Raw genomic sequence first — 20,000 nt, 5'->3', positions numbered from 1 at the left:
AGTGTTTTGCTGTTTTCCTGTGTGTAGTGTTTTACTTCTTGTCTTGCGCTCCTATTTTGGTGGCTTTTTCTCTTTTTTTGGTATTTTCCTGTAGCAGTTTAATGTCTTCCTTTGAGCGATATTTCCCGCATCTACTTTATTTTAGCAATCAAGAATATTTCACTTGTTTTTATCCTTCTTTGTGGGGACATTGTTGATAGTCATGTCATGTTTGGATGTACGTTGTGGACGCCGTCTCTGCTCCACAGTAAGTCTTTGCTGTCGTCCAGCATTCTGTTTTTGTTTACTTTGTAGCCAGTTCAGTTTTAGTTTCGTTCTGCATAGCCTTCCCTCAGCTTCAATGCCTTTTCTTAGGGGCACTCACCTTTTGTTTATTTTTGGTTAAAGCATTAGACACATTTTTACCTGCACACTGCCTCCCGCTGTTCCCGACATCTACAGAGCAATTAGCTGCCACCTACTGATATGGAAGAGTTTTACACGGTTACTCTGCCGAGCTCTAGACAGCACCGACACTCAACAACCACACATCATTTGCGGATTATAATTACTGGTTTGCAAAAAATATTTTTAACCCAAATAGGTGAAATTAGATAATCTCCCACGGCACACCAGACTGTATCTCACGGCACACGAGTGTGCTGCGGCACAGTGGTTGAAAAAGACTGCTATATACTATACACTACTCAGAAATGTAAGAAATGTGATATAACAACTGGACAGCAGCTCATTTTTATATGTTGCAATAAAAATTTGATTTTATTATCAGAAATAATTAATTACTGGTGTCAATTCCCAAGTACTTGGAATTGGTACCGTATCGGTTGAAATGTCAACTGTACATGAAATGAACTTTTAATGTTAAACAAGTTACTAATTAGTTTGCTTTCATTTACCAGATGAACTTTTTTGTTGTAATCTTTTGTTTTATCCTTCCGGTACTCGCTGATCATGCTCACAATTGCCGTTTAAAACATGAACGATATTTGATGACCTTATGTTGCAGGAGTGCTCCAAATGCGGCACATTTTGTGCACAGTCCTCCTTCAGCTCACCCCACACATTTTTAATAGGATTTTAGGTCTAGACTCTAGAGTGTCCTCTCTTCAATCAATTGTAAGTTCAATCAACAATTGCACTGTGATGTTTTCACTCAAAAATATTAATTGCAGCCTCATCGTTTAAAGCTGTTAGGTATTTGTGGAGGGGGGCGTGGCCTGCGGGCCTGCAGCGAAGCGGGGTGTGCCAGGATCGGCCTCGAAGTCAGCGACAGGTGCGTCGATGGCCCACCTGGGCCTTGTTATCTAATCACCTGTCGCTCTGTATAAGTAGCAACCAGGAGAAGAGACGTGCCTGTCACCACCGCCGTGAGCACGCTCGCAAGAGCCGTCAGGGGGTCAGCCTCTTCCGCCTCAGGTGGTCCGGCCATGTTGGGCGCCAAATTGTGGAAGCTCTCTTCCAGCGGGTCATCCTGACTACCAAGCATTTACATGCGAGCCTGTTTCATGGTTCAATACAGTTTTATTTTCATAAAGGTCTGTGGGTTGCTTTCCAGCAATTGTCTTTTGTCGCGGTAACAGGCACGCTCTCGCTCTCACGCCAGCTCCAAACATGTCTCTCCACCTGGTTGCTGCTTATACAGAGCGACAGGTGATTAGATAACAAGGCCCAGGTGGACCATCTACGCACCTGTCGCTGACTTCGAGGCCGATCCTGGCACACCCCGCTTTGCTCCAGGCCCGCAGGCCACGCCCCCCTCCACAAATACCTAATAGCTTTAAACAATGAGGCTGCTATTAATATTTTTGAGTGAAAACATCACAGTGCAATTGTTGATTGAACTTACCATTGATTGAAGAGAGGACACTCTGGACCTAAAATCCTATTAAAAATGTGTGGGGTGAGCTGAAGGAGGACTGTGCACAAAATCTGCCGCACTTGGAGCACTCCTGCAACATAAGGTCATCAAATATCGTTCATGTTTTAAAGGGCAATTGTGAGCATGATCAGCAAGTACTGGAGCAAAGCCCAGGTGGGTCATCTACGCACCTGTCGCTGACTTCGAGGCCAATCCTGGCACACCCCGCTTCGCTGCAGGCCCGCAGGCCACGCCCCCCTCCACAGTATTTAAAGTCACATAATTCATAATTCATTTGTTGCAATCCTCATGCTAAAACAACAGAACATGTTTATGCTTCTATATTTGATTGGAGTGGGCAATTGGATCCAAATATTGATATGGTATCAATACAAGGGTGTCTTGATCGGATATTGATATCGGCAAAAAAGCAAGTATGGCATTATATCCTGCATGCGTGTAAAATGTCCGATACAAGCGCATTTTTTTTCTTGCAGTATTTTAGTCAGGTCATTTACAAAAGGTAAACCCGGTAAGCTATAGGCGGCTCAGAGGTGCCAGCCACACTACAGCTAAGCACACAAGCAATACATATGTAGAAAGTATCTCTAATTTATCAATATTGAGTCTGAAACCCCACATTTGTCAAGATAAACAAGTCGCAGCTACACAACAGCTAAGCACACAATAGCACGCAAGCTAAACATACGTAACAAGTATCCTTAATTGAACAATACTGCAGTCTGAATCCGCACATTTGTCAAGATGACCAAGTAGCAGCTACACAACAGCTAAGCAAACAAGCAATACATATGTAAAAAGCGTCCCTAGTTGAACAATATTCAGTCTTAAACCACACATTTAAAAAAAATAAACAAGTAGCAGCTACACAACAGCTAAGCACACAATAGCACGCTAGCTAGAAATACGTAATAAGTGTCCTTAATTGAACAATATTGCAGTCTGAATCCGCACATTTGTCAAAATGAACAATATCTTTACCTACACATTACCTACCTTCCCTGCATCCTGGGGTCACACTGGCGCTTCTTTCTTTCACCCATACAACATATATATACACGCACATTACCTACCTTCTCTGCATAGTGGGGTCACGCTGGTGTTAGTCCTAAGTGTCCCAATACTTATGTCCAGTGTTAGTCCTTAGTGTCCCAATACTTTTGTCTAGTGTCAGTCCCAAGTGTCCCAATACTTTTGTCTACGTGTAGTCCATAAGTGTCCCAATACTTTTGCCTAGTGTTAGTCCTAAGTGTCCCAATCCTTTTGTCTAGTGTTAGTCCTTAGTGTCCCAATACTTTTGTCTAGTGTCAGTCCTAAGTGTCCCAATACTTTTGTCTACGTGTAGTCCACAAGTGTCCCAATACTTTTGCCTAGTGTTAATCCTAAGTGTCCCAATCCTTTTGTCTAGTGTCAGTCCTAAGTGTCCCAATACTTTTGTCCAGTGTTAGTCCTAAGTGTCTCAATACTTTTGTCTACTTGTAGTCCATAAGTGTCCCAATACTTTTGCCTAGTGTTAGTCCTAAGTGTCCCAATGCTTTTGTCTACTTGTAGTCCATAAGTGTCCCAATACTTTTGTCAAGTTTTAGTACTAAGTGTCCCAATACTTTTGTCCTGTTTAAATCCTAAGTGTCCCAATACTTTTGTCCAGTGTAAGTGTCCCAATACTTATGTCTAGTGTTAGTCCTAAGTGTCCCAATACTTTTGTCCAGTGTAAGTGTCCCATTACTTTTGGCCAGTGTTAGTCCTTAGTGTCCCAATTGAACAATATTGCCGTCTAAAACCGCACATTTGTCCATATAAACAAGTATCAAATAATTATAGTTGCATATTACCTACACATACGTCTCAAAGCTAGAAGCATATTAGAAATTATCCAGTAACAAACGTGTCCGCATCATTCAATTTACTGCATCGTGAGCTTAACTTGCTGTGTTATTGTGGTCACTTTAGGGGTCACCAAAATATATATATATACACACCCCACTTTTTACTTAAAGACAGCTTAAGTCCATTCCAGATGGTTAATAATCAATAAATTAGCGTTTTTCATACTTCTACACTAGAAAATAATAAATGTTTGTATGAGTCATGCAAATATTGATTCGGGAAATTACTCAAGGTCCTAATATTAGACTTAGACCACAAGGGAAACTGTTCCACACAGTAACTCAGTTACAAAAGATGGAAAGGGAAATGATGGAAAGGATAAAACAAACAAAAGGTATAAAGTTGACTAAAAACGTACCAAGGTAGCAATATAAAATATAACATACATGTAATATTTTACATATATTATATTATAGTTTTTTAAAATAATATATACAATATATAACAAATCCCAATTACCATGTACAATATTACAGTATATGTAATAGCTGCAGCAAAAAAAAAAAAAGGGCAGCATAAAATAATGCATCATGTATTTCCAGTTGTTTCATTACAGCACGTCCGAAAAGGAGTAGGAAGAAGCCGACCTTATTTAATCCTACCCCTTTTCATACCATAGCAATTTTATCCTATTTCCTTGTTCTCTGTAACAGAACAGTGAACAAATAAATAATATACCATAGTAAGTAAACAAATATTAAATACATAAATAATATTTGTCTCAATAAAATTAAGAAAGAAAAGGTTCAAGATGTTAATCATAATTCTTGTTCTTTGTACTTTGTGAACACTTTGAACAGTCTCTTTAAACTGAATCATACTGGTGCTTTGTTTGATTTCTTTGCTTAATCCATTACATAATTTAATTACACATACGGATATGCTAAAGGTTTTAAGTGTTGTACGAACATACAAATGTTTTAAATGCGATTTTCCTCTAAGGTTATATTTCTCCTCTTTTGTTGAGAAGAATTGTTGTACATTCTTGAGTAGCAGGTTACAGTTTAACTTGCACATAATTTTAGCTGTTTGCAAATGCACCAAATCGTTGAATTTCAATAATTGTGATTCAATAAATAAAAGGTTTGTATGTTCTCTATATCCATCATTATGAATTATTCTAATTGATCTTTTTTGTAACACCGTTAGTCCAAATATTACAGGTCATAAGAGAGAATAATTGTATTTTTTGTTGATATTGGTACATTGTCTTATATTGTTGTTTATTGGAATAGAATATACTTTATTTATCCCACAGTGTAAACTTTACATATGAACAAAAAGTGGTACATTAAAAGTAGGGGAAAAAACAAGATATACATACATCTGGCATGCATATTGCACACCAGAAAAGAGATCAAATATATATACAAACTAGAAGAGACAATTCCTGAAGGAATTGCGTGTGAATGCTCTAATGCTGAAGTTGTACTGAAATGCTGACAGAATGTAGTATGAATATAAGAATAGTCTGAGTGTTGGAAAGATTTGAATGTTGAAGAGTTTGAATTTCCAGGAAAACTGGAATTTGGTTTGGAACTTGGGAAAGTGTTAGTGTGAATGTCCAGGATGAGTGGAATGTGTTAATGTTGGAATGGTTTGAATAGGTTGAAAAATGTGGGAGTTGTGCAACATGGAAAAATGTCCCATTCATTTCAATAGGAACTTCCTGGAAATTTAGAAATTTGGGGAAAAGCGGGATTTTTTGGAAAATGATTAGGAGCATGAATGTCCTAATTGAGCTGAATTGGTTGGTGTTGGAATTGTTTAAATCAGGCAAGAAATGTTGAAGTAGTAAGTGGTATTAGGGAATTTCGGGAAAATCTGGAATTTTTTTGAACTTGGAAAAAGGGAAGTTTGAATTTCCAGAATGTGTTGAAGGTGGAATGGTTTGAATGGGTTGAAGAATGTGGGAATTGTGGAAGTCTGAAAAATGGCCAATTCATTTTGAATAGGGAAAATGCGGAAAAAAATAAATAAAAATGAACTATGCATCCGGAATTTTTTTTTTGAATTGTTGAAGTAGAGCACAACATTTCTGAACAGGCTGAATATTTTGAAGTTGAAACGGTTTGAATCAGATGAATAAATTTGGAAGTTGTGGAACTTTGAAGAATGTCCCATTTCAGAAAAAATTGGGAATTTTGAGAAAAGCAGGAATTTTTTTTGAAACTGGTGAAAAACTTGAATGGTCAGAATGAGTTGAAATGGTTGGTGTTGAAATGTTTCAAATCGGTGGAGAAATGTTGAAGTAACATGTTGAATTGAGAACTGGTATTACGGAATTCCTAGAAATTTTGATAAAAAACGGGAATTTTTCCAGTTCAACGAATAACTTTGTTTATTATCCTGATTAAGAGGAATGTTTTGACGGTGGAACGGTTGAAATGCGTTGAAAAAAGTGGAAGGAGTAGTCGCCAGAAAAAAGTGTGGAAATAGGGCTTTGGAAAACCAGGTATTCTGGAAAATCCTGGAATTTTTTTTCACTTGAAAAAAGGGATTTTTCAATTTCCAGAATGGTGGAATATGTTGAAAGTGGAATGTTTTGAATATGTTGAAAAATGTGGGAATGGTGGAAGTTTGAAAAATGACCAATTAATTTTGAATGGGAAAAATGTTCTGGAGAACCTGGAATTCTGGGAAATCTGGGAATTTTTGTAATTTGTCAAGGGAAAGCTCGCAATTCCTGAATAGGCTGAACAGTTTGAAGTTGGAGCAGTTTGAATCAGATGAAAAATTTGGAAGTAGTGGAACTTTGAAGAATGTCCCATTGATTTCAATGGGTATTTCAGAAAAGCGGGAAGTTTTTTCAAAATGGTAAAAAACTTGAATGGTCTGAATGAGTTGAAATTGTTGGTGTTGACATTTTTCAAATCGGTGGAGAAATGTTGAAGAAGTAACATGTTGAATTGAGAAATGGTATATGGTAAACGGGAATTTTTCCAGTTCAAAAAACAGCTTCGTTTTTTAATCCTGATTAAGAGGAATGTTTTGACGGGGAACGGTTAAAAATGTGGAAGTAGTAGTCGCCAGAAAAAAGTGTGGAAGTAGGGCTTTGGAAAACCAGGAATTCTGGATTTTTTTTTAACTTGAAAAAAGGGAAGTTTCAATTTCCAGAATGGTGGAATAGGTTGAAGGTGGAATGGTTTGAATAGGTTGAAAAATGTGGAAATGATGGAAGTTTGAAAAATGTCCAATTCATTTTGAATGGGAAAAATGTCCCGGGATTCTGGAATTTCGGTAGAAAACTGGGATTTTTCCAGTTCAAAAAACAGCTTCGTTTTTTAAAATCCTGATTAAGAGGAATGTTTTGACGGTGGAACGGTTGAAAAATGTGGAAGGAGTTTAGTCGCCAGAAAAAAGGGTGGAAATAGGGCTTTGGAAAACCAGGAATTCTGGAAAATACTGGAATTTTTTGGAGCTCAAAAAAAGGGAAGTTTGAATTTCCAGAATGGTGGAATAGGTTGAAAAATGTGGAAATGGTGGAAGTTTGAAAAATGGGCAATTCATTTTAAATGGGAAAAATGTCCCGGAATTCCTGGAATTTTGGTAAAAAAAACGGGAATTTTTCCAGTTCAAAAAACAGCTTCGTTTTTTAATCCTGATTAAGAGGAATGCTTTGACGGTGGAATGGTTGAAAAACGTGGAAGGAGTAGTCACCAGAAAAAAGTGGGGAAATAGGGCTTTGGAAAACCAGGAAATTCTGGAAAATCCTGGAATTCTTTGGAGCTAAAAAAAGGGAAGTTTGAATTTCCAGAATGGTGGAATAGGTTGAAGGTGGAATGGTTTGAATAGGTTGAAAAATGTGGAAATGGTGGAAGTTTGAAAAATGGGCAATTCATTTTAAATGGGAAAAATGTCCCGGAATTCCTGGAATTTTGGTAAAAAAAAACGGGAATTTTTTCAGTTCAAAAAAACAGCTTTGTTTTTTAATCCTGATTAAGAGGAATGCTTTGACGGTGGAATGGTTGAAAAACGTGGAAGGAGTAGTCGCCAGAAAAAAAGTGTGGAAATAGGGCTTTGGAAAACCAGGAATTATGGAAAATCCTGGAATTTTTTTTCACTTGAAAAAAGTGATTTTTCAATTTCCAGAATGGTGGAATAGGTTGAAGGTGGAATGGTTTGAATAGGTTGACAAATGTGGAAATGATGGAAGTTGAAAAATGGCCAATTCATTTTGAATCGGAAAAATGTCCCGGAATTCCTGGAATTTCGGTAAAAAAACGTGAATTTTTCCAGTTCAAAAAACAACTTCGTTTTTTTATCCTGATTAAGAGGAATGTTTTGACAGTGGAACGGTTTAAAAAAGTGGAAGTAGTAGTCGCCAGAAAAAAAGAGTGGAAATAGTGCTTTGGAAAACCAGGAATTCTGGAAAATCCTGTAATTTTTTGGAGCTCAAAAAAAGGGAGGTTTGAATTTCCAGAATGGTGGAATAGGTTGAAGGTGGAATGGTTTGAATAGGTTGAAAAATGTGGAAATGGTGGAAGTTTGAAAAATGGGCAATTCATTTTGAATGGGGAAAAATTTTCCGGAAAACCTGGAATTCTGGGAAATCTGGGAATTTTTGATTCCTGAATAGGCTGTGGAAGGTAGAACGCGCCAAAATCTGGAGAAGAATAATAATAATAAGTTTAAATAGATGAGTTTTGGTGTAGAAAGCCATATAAAATGACTCACACTGTATTATGGCTCCTCCATGCACTGTTTAGTTGGATGATACTGGACATTCTTCAAGCAGAAAATCATTTGATACCAAAGGGTCTAGTATCGCCCACGCCTACGAGTCGGTCTTCCATGCGTGCGTAAAATGTGCGTCGTCGTGGCATAGTTGTCAAGAACCGGCGTCCAATCACGCGCCGCACACGCACCAGTGGGCGTGCCTCCAACGCACACGCACGGGTTTACACGCGCCGTGTGGCAGAAAAGGCGCGCAGTTCCTCCAGTCGGTCCTTCGCCGTAAAAGCAGAGGCAGGATCAAATCCGCCTTAATCTGGATTAATCTGACGCGAGGAGGGGACTTTTTGTGTCGTCGGTGAGGGGAATTGAACTGAAGCCACTTTGTCCACGGTCTCCATGGCTCAGCGTGGACCTGCCCTGTCCTGCAGCTAACCACGACTTCAAGCTGTCACTGTGTTTTTTTTGTTGTTGTTACTCTTCTTTTTCTTTTTCTTCCAATCAAGTTGCCAATAATGACTGAGATCAATGAGATGGAGAGCGACTCTCAGCTTCAGCTGCACACACAACCGCTGCCATCATCTAAGGTAAGCACACACACACACACACACACACACACACACACACACACACACATTATTGTATTTCTTACCTTCTTGAGCTCTGAGAAAAATGCCTACCTCTTTAGGACCACCCTTTCCAGATATATTTAAGCAACAAAAAATCCTGACTTTGGAGCAATGTTCACGGACTCTAGTAATTGTCTCTCTATTAGATGCAATGGTTTTCAGTATTGGGACCATGATTTCGGTCCTAACTTTTTCACCGGTCCTCATATGGAAGGTACTTTTCCTTGTTGGTGTCTCAAGAAGGGTAGAAATACAAGAACACACACACACACACACACACACACACACACACACACACACACACACACACACACACACACACACACACACACACACACACATTATTGTATTTCTTACCTTCTTGAGCCCTGAGAAAAATGCCTACCTCTTTAGGACCACCCTTTCTAGATATATTTAAGCAACAAAAAATCCTGACTTTGGAGCAATGTTCACGGACTCTAGTAATTGTCTCTCTATTAGATGCAATGGTTTTCAGTATTGGGACCATGATTTCGGTCCTAACTTTTTCACCGGTCCCCATATGGAAGGTACTTTTCCTTGTTGGTGTCTCAAGAAGGGTAAAAATACAAGAACACACACATACACACTCATGCCACACACACACACACACTCGCACATTCTTGTATTTGTTACCTTCTTGAGACCTCCAAATAATGCCTACCTCTTTAGGACCACCCTTTATAGATATATAAAGATTTGGATTTACAACATTAATAATATATACATACTATGCAAATATAAAAAAGTTTGTTGTGACAAACGAGTTGGAATTTCACAAGAAAAAGATCACAATTTCACAAGAAAAACTTAGAATTGTGGCAGTATTATAATGAGTCGTGATTTTACTCAACGCAAGTCGAAATTTTACAAGAAAAACTGAACATTTGTGCAATATTATGATAAAAGTTGGAATTTTACGTAATAACAGTCGCAATTTTAACAAGAAAAGCTTACATTTTTGGCAATTTTATGAAAAGAGTCGTAATTTTACTCGACAAAAGTCACAATTTTATAAGAAAACTTTAAAATTTTGGCATTATTAGAATAATAATCTGAATTTTACTTCAGTCAAAAGTCATAACTTTACTCAAAAAATGTCGCTATTTTACAAGAACAACACAAAAATTGGCAATATTGTGATAAAAGTCAGAATTGTATATGAGAAATGTCACCATTTTGCATTAAAAAGTAATAATTTTACATGAAAAAGTCATAATTTTACGAGAAAATATTGCAATATTACAGAAACAGAAAGAACATGAGAAATTGTTCCCAATTTTAAAAGAAACATTCTGAGAATAAGACTGCTTTAACTTAGTTTTTTTTTGGTTGGAATTTTTTGTTTGTAATTGGTTTTTAATCTTCATTATTTACTTAAAGTTATGACAGTATGTCTCTATATAAATTTTTTTATTTTGCTTTTGGTTGGTCACCAGCAGAACCCGCTGCTCGTTGTGTTTTGTGTTATTCTCCCAAAGTGTCTAATAAGACCCGAAATGTCGCTCGATTTTTCCAGAAGGTATCCAGAATGGTCCATATACTCGCTAAATATAGCAAAAAAGTGGCCAATTTGGCAACTATTGGTCCCTAAATACAACTTTGTCACTTTCAATATGATACCGTTATTGGAGCCTTGAGTATAGGCTAATAACAGTATTGATACGATACCAGCAGGAATCATACATACATTTATTTTGTAATGTGGAATAATAAATTATTGATCAAGTGAAATGAGTCAAACAGAACAGTGGTAGTTATGAAAAACACTAACCTATTAATTATTAACATAATGTAATAATGTTGTTGTTTTTTTTTTACACTTACATGTTGCGGTTAATCATTTATTTGTCGTTATTAATATTTTCTGAATAAATTATGTGATAATATTCATCAGTCAACTCGTTGGTGTTAATTTTCAATCTATCAAGATAAAAAAAATTGTATCAAAATCCAATTACCGGATGTCTGATCATTTTCCTTGACTGATGTACTAACATCATGTGGTTTATTTTGTACATACACTATATTGCCAAAAGTATTTGGCCACCTGCCTTGACTCACATATGAACTTGAAGTGCCATCCCATTCCTAACCCATAGGGTTAAATATGATGTCGGTCCACCTACGGGGCCAAGCTCAACTCCTGAAAATCAACCCCACACCATAATTCCTCCTCTACCAAATTTCACACGAAATGTAGCGTTCTCCTGGCAACCTCCAAACCCAGACTCGTCCATCAGATTGCCAGATGGAAAAGCGTGACTCATCAGTCCAGAGAAGGCGTCTCCACTGCTCTAGAGTCCAGTGGCGATATGCTTTACACCACTGCATCCCACGCTTTGCATTGAACCTGGTGATGTATGGCTTAGATACAGCTGCTCGGCCATGGAAACCCATTCCATGAAGCTCTCTGCGTACTGTACGTGGGCTAATTGGAAGGTCACATGAAGTTTGGAGCTCTGTAGCAACTGACTGTGCAGAAAGTCTTTGCACTATGTGCTTCAGCATCCGCTGACCCCTCTCTGTCAGTTTGCGTGGCCTACCACTTGGTGGCTGAGTTGCTGTTGTTCCCAATCTCTTCCATTTTCTTATAATAAAGCCGACAGTTGACTTTAGAATACTTAGGAGCAAGGAAATTTAACAACTGGATTTGTTGCACAGGTGGTGTTGTGATCTTCTGCCCGGATCATGTTCTGTTTGGGTTTTTCGAGTCACTTGGGTTTTTCTGTTTTTCTGGACTCCTTTAGTTCCTGTTTGTGCACTTCTGAGTTGGTTTCCATAGCTACTTATTATTTTCACCTGCCGCTTGTGTTCTGGACGCGCACCTGTTTGCAATCACTGACATTATTTAAGCCTGCCTTTTCCAGTCAGTCGGTCTGGCTTCTTTATTTGCGTCACGCGACTGTTACGTGAGTTTTTGCTTGTCTCCTAGCCCCTGCTAGTGATCTTAGTCTGTGCTAAGTTGTAGCCTTAGCTTCCGGTGCGCTCGGCACCTTATCCAGTCGGTTTGTTTTCTGTTTTTGTACCTGTTTTGTGTTGTTTTACTATTAAATCAAGTCCTTACCTGTAAGTCCTGTCCGGATTCGTCCTTTGCATCCTGGGAGAACATACCCCGCATCATCATGCCACCCGATCGTAACAAGTGGCATCCTATGACAGTTCCACGCTGGAAATCACTGAGAGCGGCCCATTCTTTCACAAATGTTTATAGAAACAGTCTCCATGCCTAAGCGCTGGATTTTATCATACTTGCCAACCATTCCGGATTTTCCGGGAGACTCCCAAAATTCAAACCTCCCGGGACAAATTTTCTCCCGAAAATCTCCCAAAATTCAGGCGGAGCTGGAGGCCACGCCCCCTCCAGCTCCATGCGGACCTGAGTGAGGACAGCCTGTTTTCACGTCCGCTTTCCCACAATATAAACAGCATGCCTGCCCAATCACGTTATAACTGTAGAATGATCGAGGGCGAGTTCTTGGTTTCTTATGTGGGTTTATTGCTAGGCAGTTTCATTAACGTCCTCCCAGCGCGGCAACAACACACAACAACAGCAGTCACGTTTTCGTCTACCGTAAAGCAGTTCGTATGCCGTAAACAGCAATGTTGTGACACTCTTAAACAGGACAATACTGCCATCTACTGTACATGCATATGTGACAATAACATGTAGGGCTTTTAGAGAGTGCAGTGCACAACTGCTCACACAACAAGGAGACAAAGCAGAATGCATCATCAGAGAGGGTGTTCAGCATGGTTAGAAAAATAGTGACAGAGAATAGAACAAGGATGGACAATTCAACCCATACTTGCCAACCCTCCCGAATTTTCCGGGAGACTCCCGAAATTCAGCGCCTCTCCCGAAAACCTCCCGGGACAAATATTCCCCCGAAAATCTCCCGATTTTCAGCCGGAGCTGGAGGCCACGCCCCCTCCAGCTCCATGCGGACCTGAGTGAGGACAGCCTTTTTTCACGACGGGAGGACAACTGGGTGACAAGAAATAAATCATCCAGACTAGAGATAAATTGTATTATTATGTTTATCTTACCGAAAAATAAATATATTTATTAATTTAAAAAAACAAAACTAAATACATTTTTACTATATTTTGCTAAAAACATCAAAATTAATTGTATTTTTTCTGACTCCTTATTACATCCAGGCATTAGAATTATACATTAAAATAAACATATTTGAAATAATTAATTTTAAATTATCATAATAATTTATTTAAAATGACCATATTTAATTATTAAAATAATTGCTTGTTTGTCAACAACTTTAGCATTTTATTCATTACATTTTGAAGCTCTCAGAAGCCAAGTTATGTTATATTCCTTAATATATATTTATGCAAGTTTGAAGTATCAATTATCTCAACACAGTTTTGTTTGCATATTTTCAGGATGTAGATATATATATATATATATAAATAAATATATATATACACTGTATATATATATATATATATATATATATATATATATATATATATATATGTATATGTATGAAATACTTGACTTGGTGAATTCTAGCTGTCAATATACTCCTCCCCTTTTAACCACGCCCTCAACCACGTCCTGCCCCACCCCCGACCACGCCCCCACCCCCCACCTCCCGAAATCGGAGGTCTCAAGGTTGGCAAGTATGATTCAACCCTTAACTCAACAATGAGTAGATGAGTGTTATGTGTGTGTATATGTGTAAATAAATGAACACTGAAATTCAAGTATTTCTCTTATTTATATATATATATATTAGAGATGCGCGGTTTGCGGGCACAACCGCGGAGTCCGCGGATTATCCGCGAATCGGGCGGATGAAATTTAAAAAAATTAGATTTTATCAGCGGGTCGGGTCGGGTCGAGTCGGGCGATTAAAATGAAAAAAAATTAGATTTTAAATAGATTCAGGCGGGTGGCAGTTAAACCAATTCGGAAATATGATGTAGCGGCTAGCTACGGGGTGTTAGCCAATGGCTTTGGCTGGGGGGCGGGACTTCCGGGCAAGTTAGGGAAGTGACGTTGTTGACAGGAAGTGTTAGTTCGAGTTTTGCCGGGAAAGAGGGGAGACGCACATTGGAGCTGTTGTGTGGTTACATTGCATCTTATTACAATAAATACGAGACAAACGAATAAGTCTATGAGCCTACGTTCCTGGGAACATTACAATATATACATAGTTAAATGTTGTTACCCACATACGAAAAACGAGCAGGCACCTGCTGCATATGCCACAACAGAAGAAAAAAAAAAAAAGAGATGGACACTTTTACGGAGCGGAGAAGGCCCCCGACGCCTCGCCGGGGTCCGGGACCGAGGCCCCTTCCCCCGAGAGGGCCCCACCGGGAGCCGTAGCTGAGGCGATCCGCGAGAAGGGCCCGACGCACGTCCAGGGTCACCACCGCGCCCACCGCACCGACACCCCGCCTCGTCCGCCTTCGCCGCGGCCGGCGTCACGCGCAGCAGGTAAGCAGCTTACCTGCCCGCCACCCCCGTGGCCGGGGGCTCGTAACAGGGGTCACTCCGCGCGCTCCGCCCGCGCAGCTTACCTGCCCGCCACCCCTGTTGCCGGGGGCGCGTAACAGGGGTCACTCAGCGCGCAGTGCGCTCACGAAAGGGGTGGGGCTCACCCTGGTTGATATAGACAGCAGCTAGGACGGTGGCCATGGAAGTTGGAACCCGCTAAGGAGTGTGTAACAATCCACCTGCCGAATCAACTAGCCCTGAAAATGGATGGCGCTGGAGCGTCGGGCCCATATACCCGGCCGTCGCCGGCAGCGAGATGCGCTTGGAGGTGCGCTCAGCGCGGCTCCCATATGATTGCGCACTGGTGTGCGTCTGGGTCGTGACAGCGTGGCACGCGAATGTCTGTGCTGCGTTGGATCAGTCTCCTTTCTTTAACAGGCAAAAGCTTTATAACCTCACTAATGCCTTGCATCGTCTATATTAGATATATAACAACGGGCGGGTGCGGGCGGATGGCGGGCGGATGCAGTTCTGATCAAATGTTAGATCGGGTGGATTGCGGATGGTTGACGACTTTCTGATGCGGTTGCGGATGAAATAATTGCCTATCCGCGCATCTCTAATATATATATATATATATATATATATATATATATATATATATATGTCTTAATAAGGTTACCCAAAAAAATAGTGCTCGATGCCGTAGTAGAGCGCAATATATGTATGTGTGGGAAAAAAATCACAAGACTATTTCATCTCTACAGGCCTGTTTCATGAGGGGGGGTACCCTCAATCGTCAGGAGATTTTAATGGGAGCATTCGCATACCATGGTTTGTATAGGGCACAGAGTGGGTGGGTACAGGCTGGCCTAGGGGCGTGGTGATTGGCTCATGTGTTACCTAGGAGGTGTTTCCGTCTATGGCGGCATGTTGTTACAATTTCGCTGCGTTTGTTGAGGGATGACAGGTCTGGACGGTAAATAATAAACAGTTTCTCTTTCAAGCATAGGTTGCATCTTTTATTACCACTATTGTAAGGTGTGCTGGATGCAAGAATTTGCCATGTTATTGAATATTCAACATTATTGTCTTTGAGGTCCCAAATGTGTTTGCTGAGTTCTGTGGTATTTCGCAGGTTTTTGTTCCTGAAAGAAGCCTTGTGATTGTTCCATCTGGTTTTGAATTCTCCCTCGGTTAATCCTACATATGTGTCGGATGTGTTAATGTCCTTGCGTATTACCTTAGATTGGTAGACAACTGATGTTTGTAAGCATCCCCCGTTGAGAGGGCAATCAGGTTTCTTTCGACAATTACATCCTTTGTTGGTTTTGGAGTCGCTCTGTCTGAGGGCCGACGGCTCATTTGCAATTGTTTTGTTGTGGTTTGAGATGATTTGTCGTATATTGTTCATGCAGCTGTAGCTCAATTTAATGTTGTTCTTGTTGAATACTTTTCTTAGGATGTTGTCTTTGGGAAAGTGTTTGTCAATCAGATTGAGGAATTTGTGTCCAATGTTCGTTGAGACGTTTTTGCTGTATGGGGGGTTGTACCAGATGATGTCGTTCCGTTTTCTGTTCTTTTTTGGCTGGTTTCCTGGCGTGGGTTCATAGGTGAGGGTGAAATTGTATCCGCTTTCATCAAGGGCTTTTTGGTACGCTGAAAAATGACAAGGAGCGCATCAAGAAAGTAAAGAACCTCATCATAGCTGCCGATAAAACCACAAACTTCTACAGAATGGACATACCAGAACACCACACCTTACTGGACAGAAGCATCACCAAATCATACAAAAAAGCGCAACCCAACACCTTACAGAACATCCACCTGGAAAATAAAAGGATCGCGGCTGAACTGGACATTGAGGACAGGGTGGACGCCACAGCCAACAAGGAAGCCTTCATCACATTGAAGGACCACAAACCCAACTTCGCAAATAACCCAACATGCCGACTAATAAACCCAACTAAATCTGAAATAGGAAAAATCAGCAAAATAATCCTGGACAGAGTCAACACAAAAATCAAGGACAAAACACCACTCAACCAATGGAGAAATACAGCAGCAGTAATCAAATGGTTCAACAACATCCAAGACAAACAACAGCACAACTTTATCTCCTTTGATATCGAGGAATTTTACCCTTCCATCACGCAAGACCTACTGACTCAAGCACTAGACTTCACCTCAGACTACGACTCAATCACAGGCAACGAAAGAAACATCATCATCCACGCAAAAAACTCCATTCTCATCCACAACAGTACACCATGGCAAAAAAAGAACAATGCAACATTTGACGTCACTATGGGAAGTTTTGACGGAGCAGAAACGTGTGAACTCGTTGGGAGTTTCCTCCTCTCCCAACTCGCTAGCCTCAATCTGAACCTTGGTATTTACCGTGATGACGGACTGGCAGTGTGTCGCGCCTCGCCAAGGAGCAGCGAGAATACCAAGAAGCGCATATGCCAAATTTTCAAAGAGAACGGCCTACGGATCACGATTGAAGCCAACAAGCAAACCGTCAACTTCCTTGACGTCACTTTCAACCTGAGAAATAACAGCTACCAACCATTCACGAAACCCAACACAACACTCCAATACGTGCACCATGACAGCAACCACCCACCCACCACCACGAAAAGAATACCTACCGGAATCAATAAAAGGCTATCGATGCTGTCATCTAGCAAAGCTGAATTTGACCAAGCAACCCCCCCGTACCAAAAAGCCTTTGATGAAAGCGGATACAATTTCACCCTCACCTATGAACCCACGCCAGGAAACCAGCCAAAAAAGAACAGAAAACGGAACGACATCATCTGGTACAACCCCCCATACAGCAAAAACGTCTCAACGAACATTGGACACAAATTCCTCAATCTGATTGACAAACACTTTCCCAAAGACAACATCCTAAGAAAAGTATTCAACAAGAACAACATTAAATTGAGCTACAGCTGCATGAACAATATACGACAAATCATCTCAAACCACAACAAAACAATTGCAAATGAGCCGTCGGCCCTCAGACAGAGCGACTCCAAAACCAACAAAGGATGTAATTGTCGAAAGAAACCTGATTGCCCTCTCAACGGGGGATGCTTACAAACATCAGTTGTCTACCAATCTAAGATAATACGCAAGGACATTAACACATCCGACACATATGTAGGATTAACCGAGGGAGAATTCAAAACCAGATGGAACAATCACAAGGCTTCTTTCAGGAACAAAAACCTGCGAAATACCACAGAACTCAGCAAACACATTTGGGACCTCAAAGACAATAATGTTGAATATTCAATAACATGGCAAATTCTTGCATCCAGCACACCTTACAATAGTGGTAATAAAAGATGCAACCTATGCTTGAAAGAGAAACTGTTTATTATTTACCGTCCAGACCTGTCATCCCTCAACAAACGCAGCGAAATTGTAACAACATGCCGCCATAGACGGAAACACCTCCTAGGTAACACATGAGCCAATCACCACGCCCCTAGGCCAGCCTGTACCCACCCACTCTGTGCCCTATATAAACCATGGTATGCGAATGCTCCCATTAAAATCTCCTGACGATTGAGGGTACCCCCCCTCATGAAACAGGCCTGTAGAGATGAAATAGTCTTGAGATTTTTTTCCCACACATACATATATATATATATATATAGCTAGAACCCCCCCCCCCCCCCCCCCACCCCCCACCCCACCACCGACCACGGCCCCCCCCACCTCCCGAAATCGGAGGTCTCAAGGTTGGCAAGTATGATTTTATACACCTGTGGCCCGGCCAAGTGATTAGGACACCTGATTCTCATCATTTGGATGGGTGGCCAAATACTTTTGGCAATATGGTGTATGTAGCATCATCTACAAAGATACAAATAATTGCTATTGCGACATCCAGTGGACACATTTAGAACAGCTGTTTCATTCATTTAATAATTTCAGGTTAATTTTTATACTTAGCAAACTCATCCCATGGGCCGCATAAATCCTGTACGCGGGCCTGATCCGGCCCTCGAGCCGTACGTTTGACTCCCGGCTCTAAATGGTATTTTGTGCACCAACGTTATTATTCATGGTGTATTCAAGGATTCAGCCATTATTTTCTTCTTCTCCACACATTTCCTAGGACACGTGTGTTCTTCTGCAAAGGCCCTGTATCCGTCTGCACTTCTTCACGTGTCCTCGGTTAGTCTTGTGTTTATGTGACGATGATTCCATTCAACTTGTTTGGTTTATTCGAAACATCAATTCAAAAGAGCAGTAGCTCGCTAATGGAAGGAAGGCTTTTAGTCCGCTCGTTTGATTCATCAGACCGCAACGGTTTCTTCCAATCTTTTACTATAATTATTATTATCATTACGTCGCTAACCTCCTACACTCGCATTCCAGCAAAAGGCGGGACAGATGTGCGAGTCATGAACGAGTCGTTCAAAAAGGCGCAAGCTTTTCCTGAATCGAGACCATATTGTCATCATCTCTGTTGATTCTGAGAGATTATCAAGAGGGGTCTTGATGAAACAAAGTTGCAAAACTGGCAACAAGGGGCGAACAAAAAAATCGATTCACACCCGAATCACGATTCTTGTGTATCATTTTCAAAAATCGATGTAAAAAAACAACAATTAAAAAAAACATGTTTTTAGGCCATCTCAATGCAACCAAATGGAGCTTTTCTAACCTCTAACCTGTTTTGAAAAAGTTTCATTATTATACCAAATACAAACTCCGTTTCCATATGAGTTGGGAAATTGTGTTAGATGTAAATATAAACGGAATACAATGATTTGCAAATCCTTTTCAACCCATATTCAATTGAATGCACTACAAAGACAAGATATTTGATGTTCAAACTCATAAACTTTATTTTTTTTTTGCAAATAATAATTAACTTAGAATTTCATGGCTGCAACACGTGCCAAAGTAGTTGGGAAAGGGCATGTTCACCACTGTTACATCACCTTTTCTTTTAACAACACTCAATAAATGTTGTTGATAAATGGCTTTTGCTTTGCATAGTAGAGCTTTAACTTGCACTTACAGATGTAGCGACGAACTGTATTTAGTGACAGTGGTTTTCTGAAGTGTTCCTGAGCCCATGTGGTGATATCCTTTAGATGTCGGTTTTTGATACAGTCTGAGGGATCGAAGGTCACGGTCATTCAATGTTGGTTTCCAGCCATGCCGCTTACGTTGAGTGATTTCTCCAGATTCTCTGAACCTTTTGATGATATTATGGACCGTAGATGTTGAAATGCCTATATTTCTTGCAATTGCACTTTGAGAAACGTTGTTCTTAAACTGTTTCACTATTTGCTCACGCAGTTGGGGACAAAGGGGTGTACCTCGCCCCATCCTTTCTTGTGAAAGACTGAGCATTTTTTGGGAAGCTGTTTTTATACCCAATCATGGCACCCACCTGTTCCCAATTAGC

At 40.3% G+C, this 20,000-nt stretch overlaps 1 protein-coding gene across 2 annotated transcripts in view; it reads left to right on the top strand.

The window, feature by feature from the left end:
• Positions 1 to 8,724: 8,724 nt before the first annotated feature.
• LOC133620399 (SH3 and cysteine-rich domain-containing protein 2-like) overlaps positions 8,725 to 20,000 on the top strand; it is an 88,545-nt gene continuing 77,269 nt past the window's right edge. For both annotated transcript variants that reach the window (XM_061981876.1, XM_061981875.1), the window contains exon 1: positions 8,725 to 9,027. In XM_061981876.1, coding sequence (XP_061837860.1) covers positions 8,956 to 9,027 — 72 coding nt within the window. In that variant the 5' untranslated portion in view covers positions 8,725 to 8,955. The remainder of the gene's footprint in view (positions 9,028 to 20,000) is intronic.

This window comes from Nerophis lumbriciformis, linkage group LG24 (genome assembly GCF_033978685.3).
Source record: "Nerophis lumbriciformis linkage group LG24, RoL_Nlum_v2.1, whole genome shotgun sequence".
Classification (NCBI taxonomy): domain Eukaryota; kingdom Metazoa; phylum Chordata; class Actinopteri; order Syngnathiformes; family Syngnathidae; genus Nerophis; species Nerophis lumbriciformis.
The sequence above is the reverse complement of the archived record's forward strand: the minus strand, read 5'-3'. Positions and strand labels throughout refer to the sequence as shown.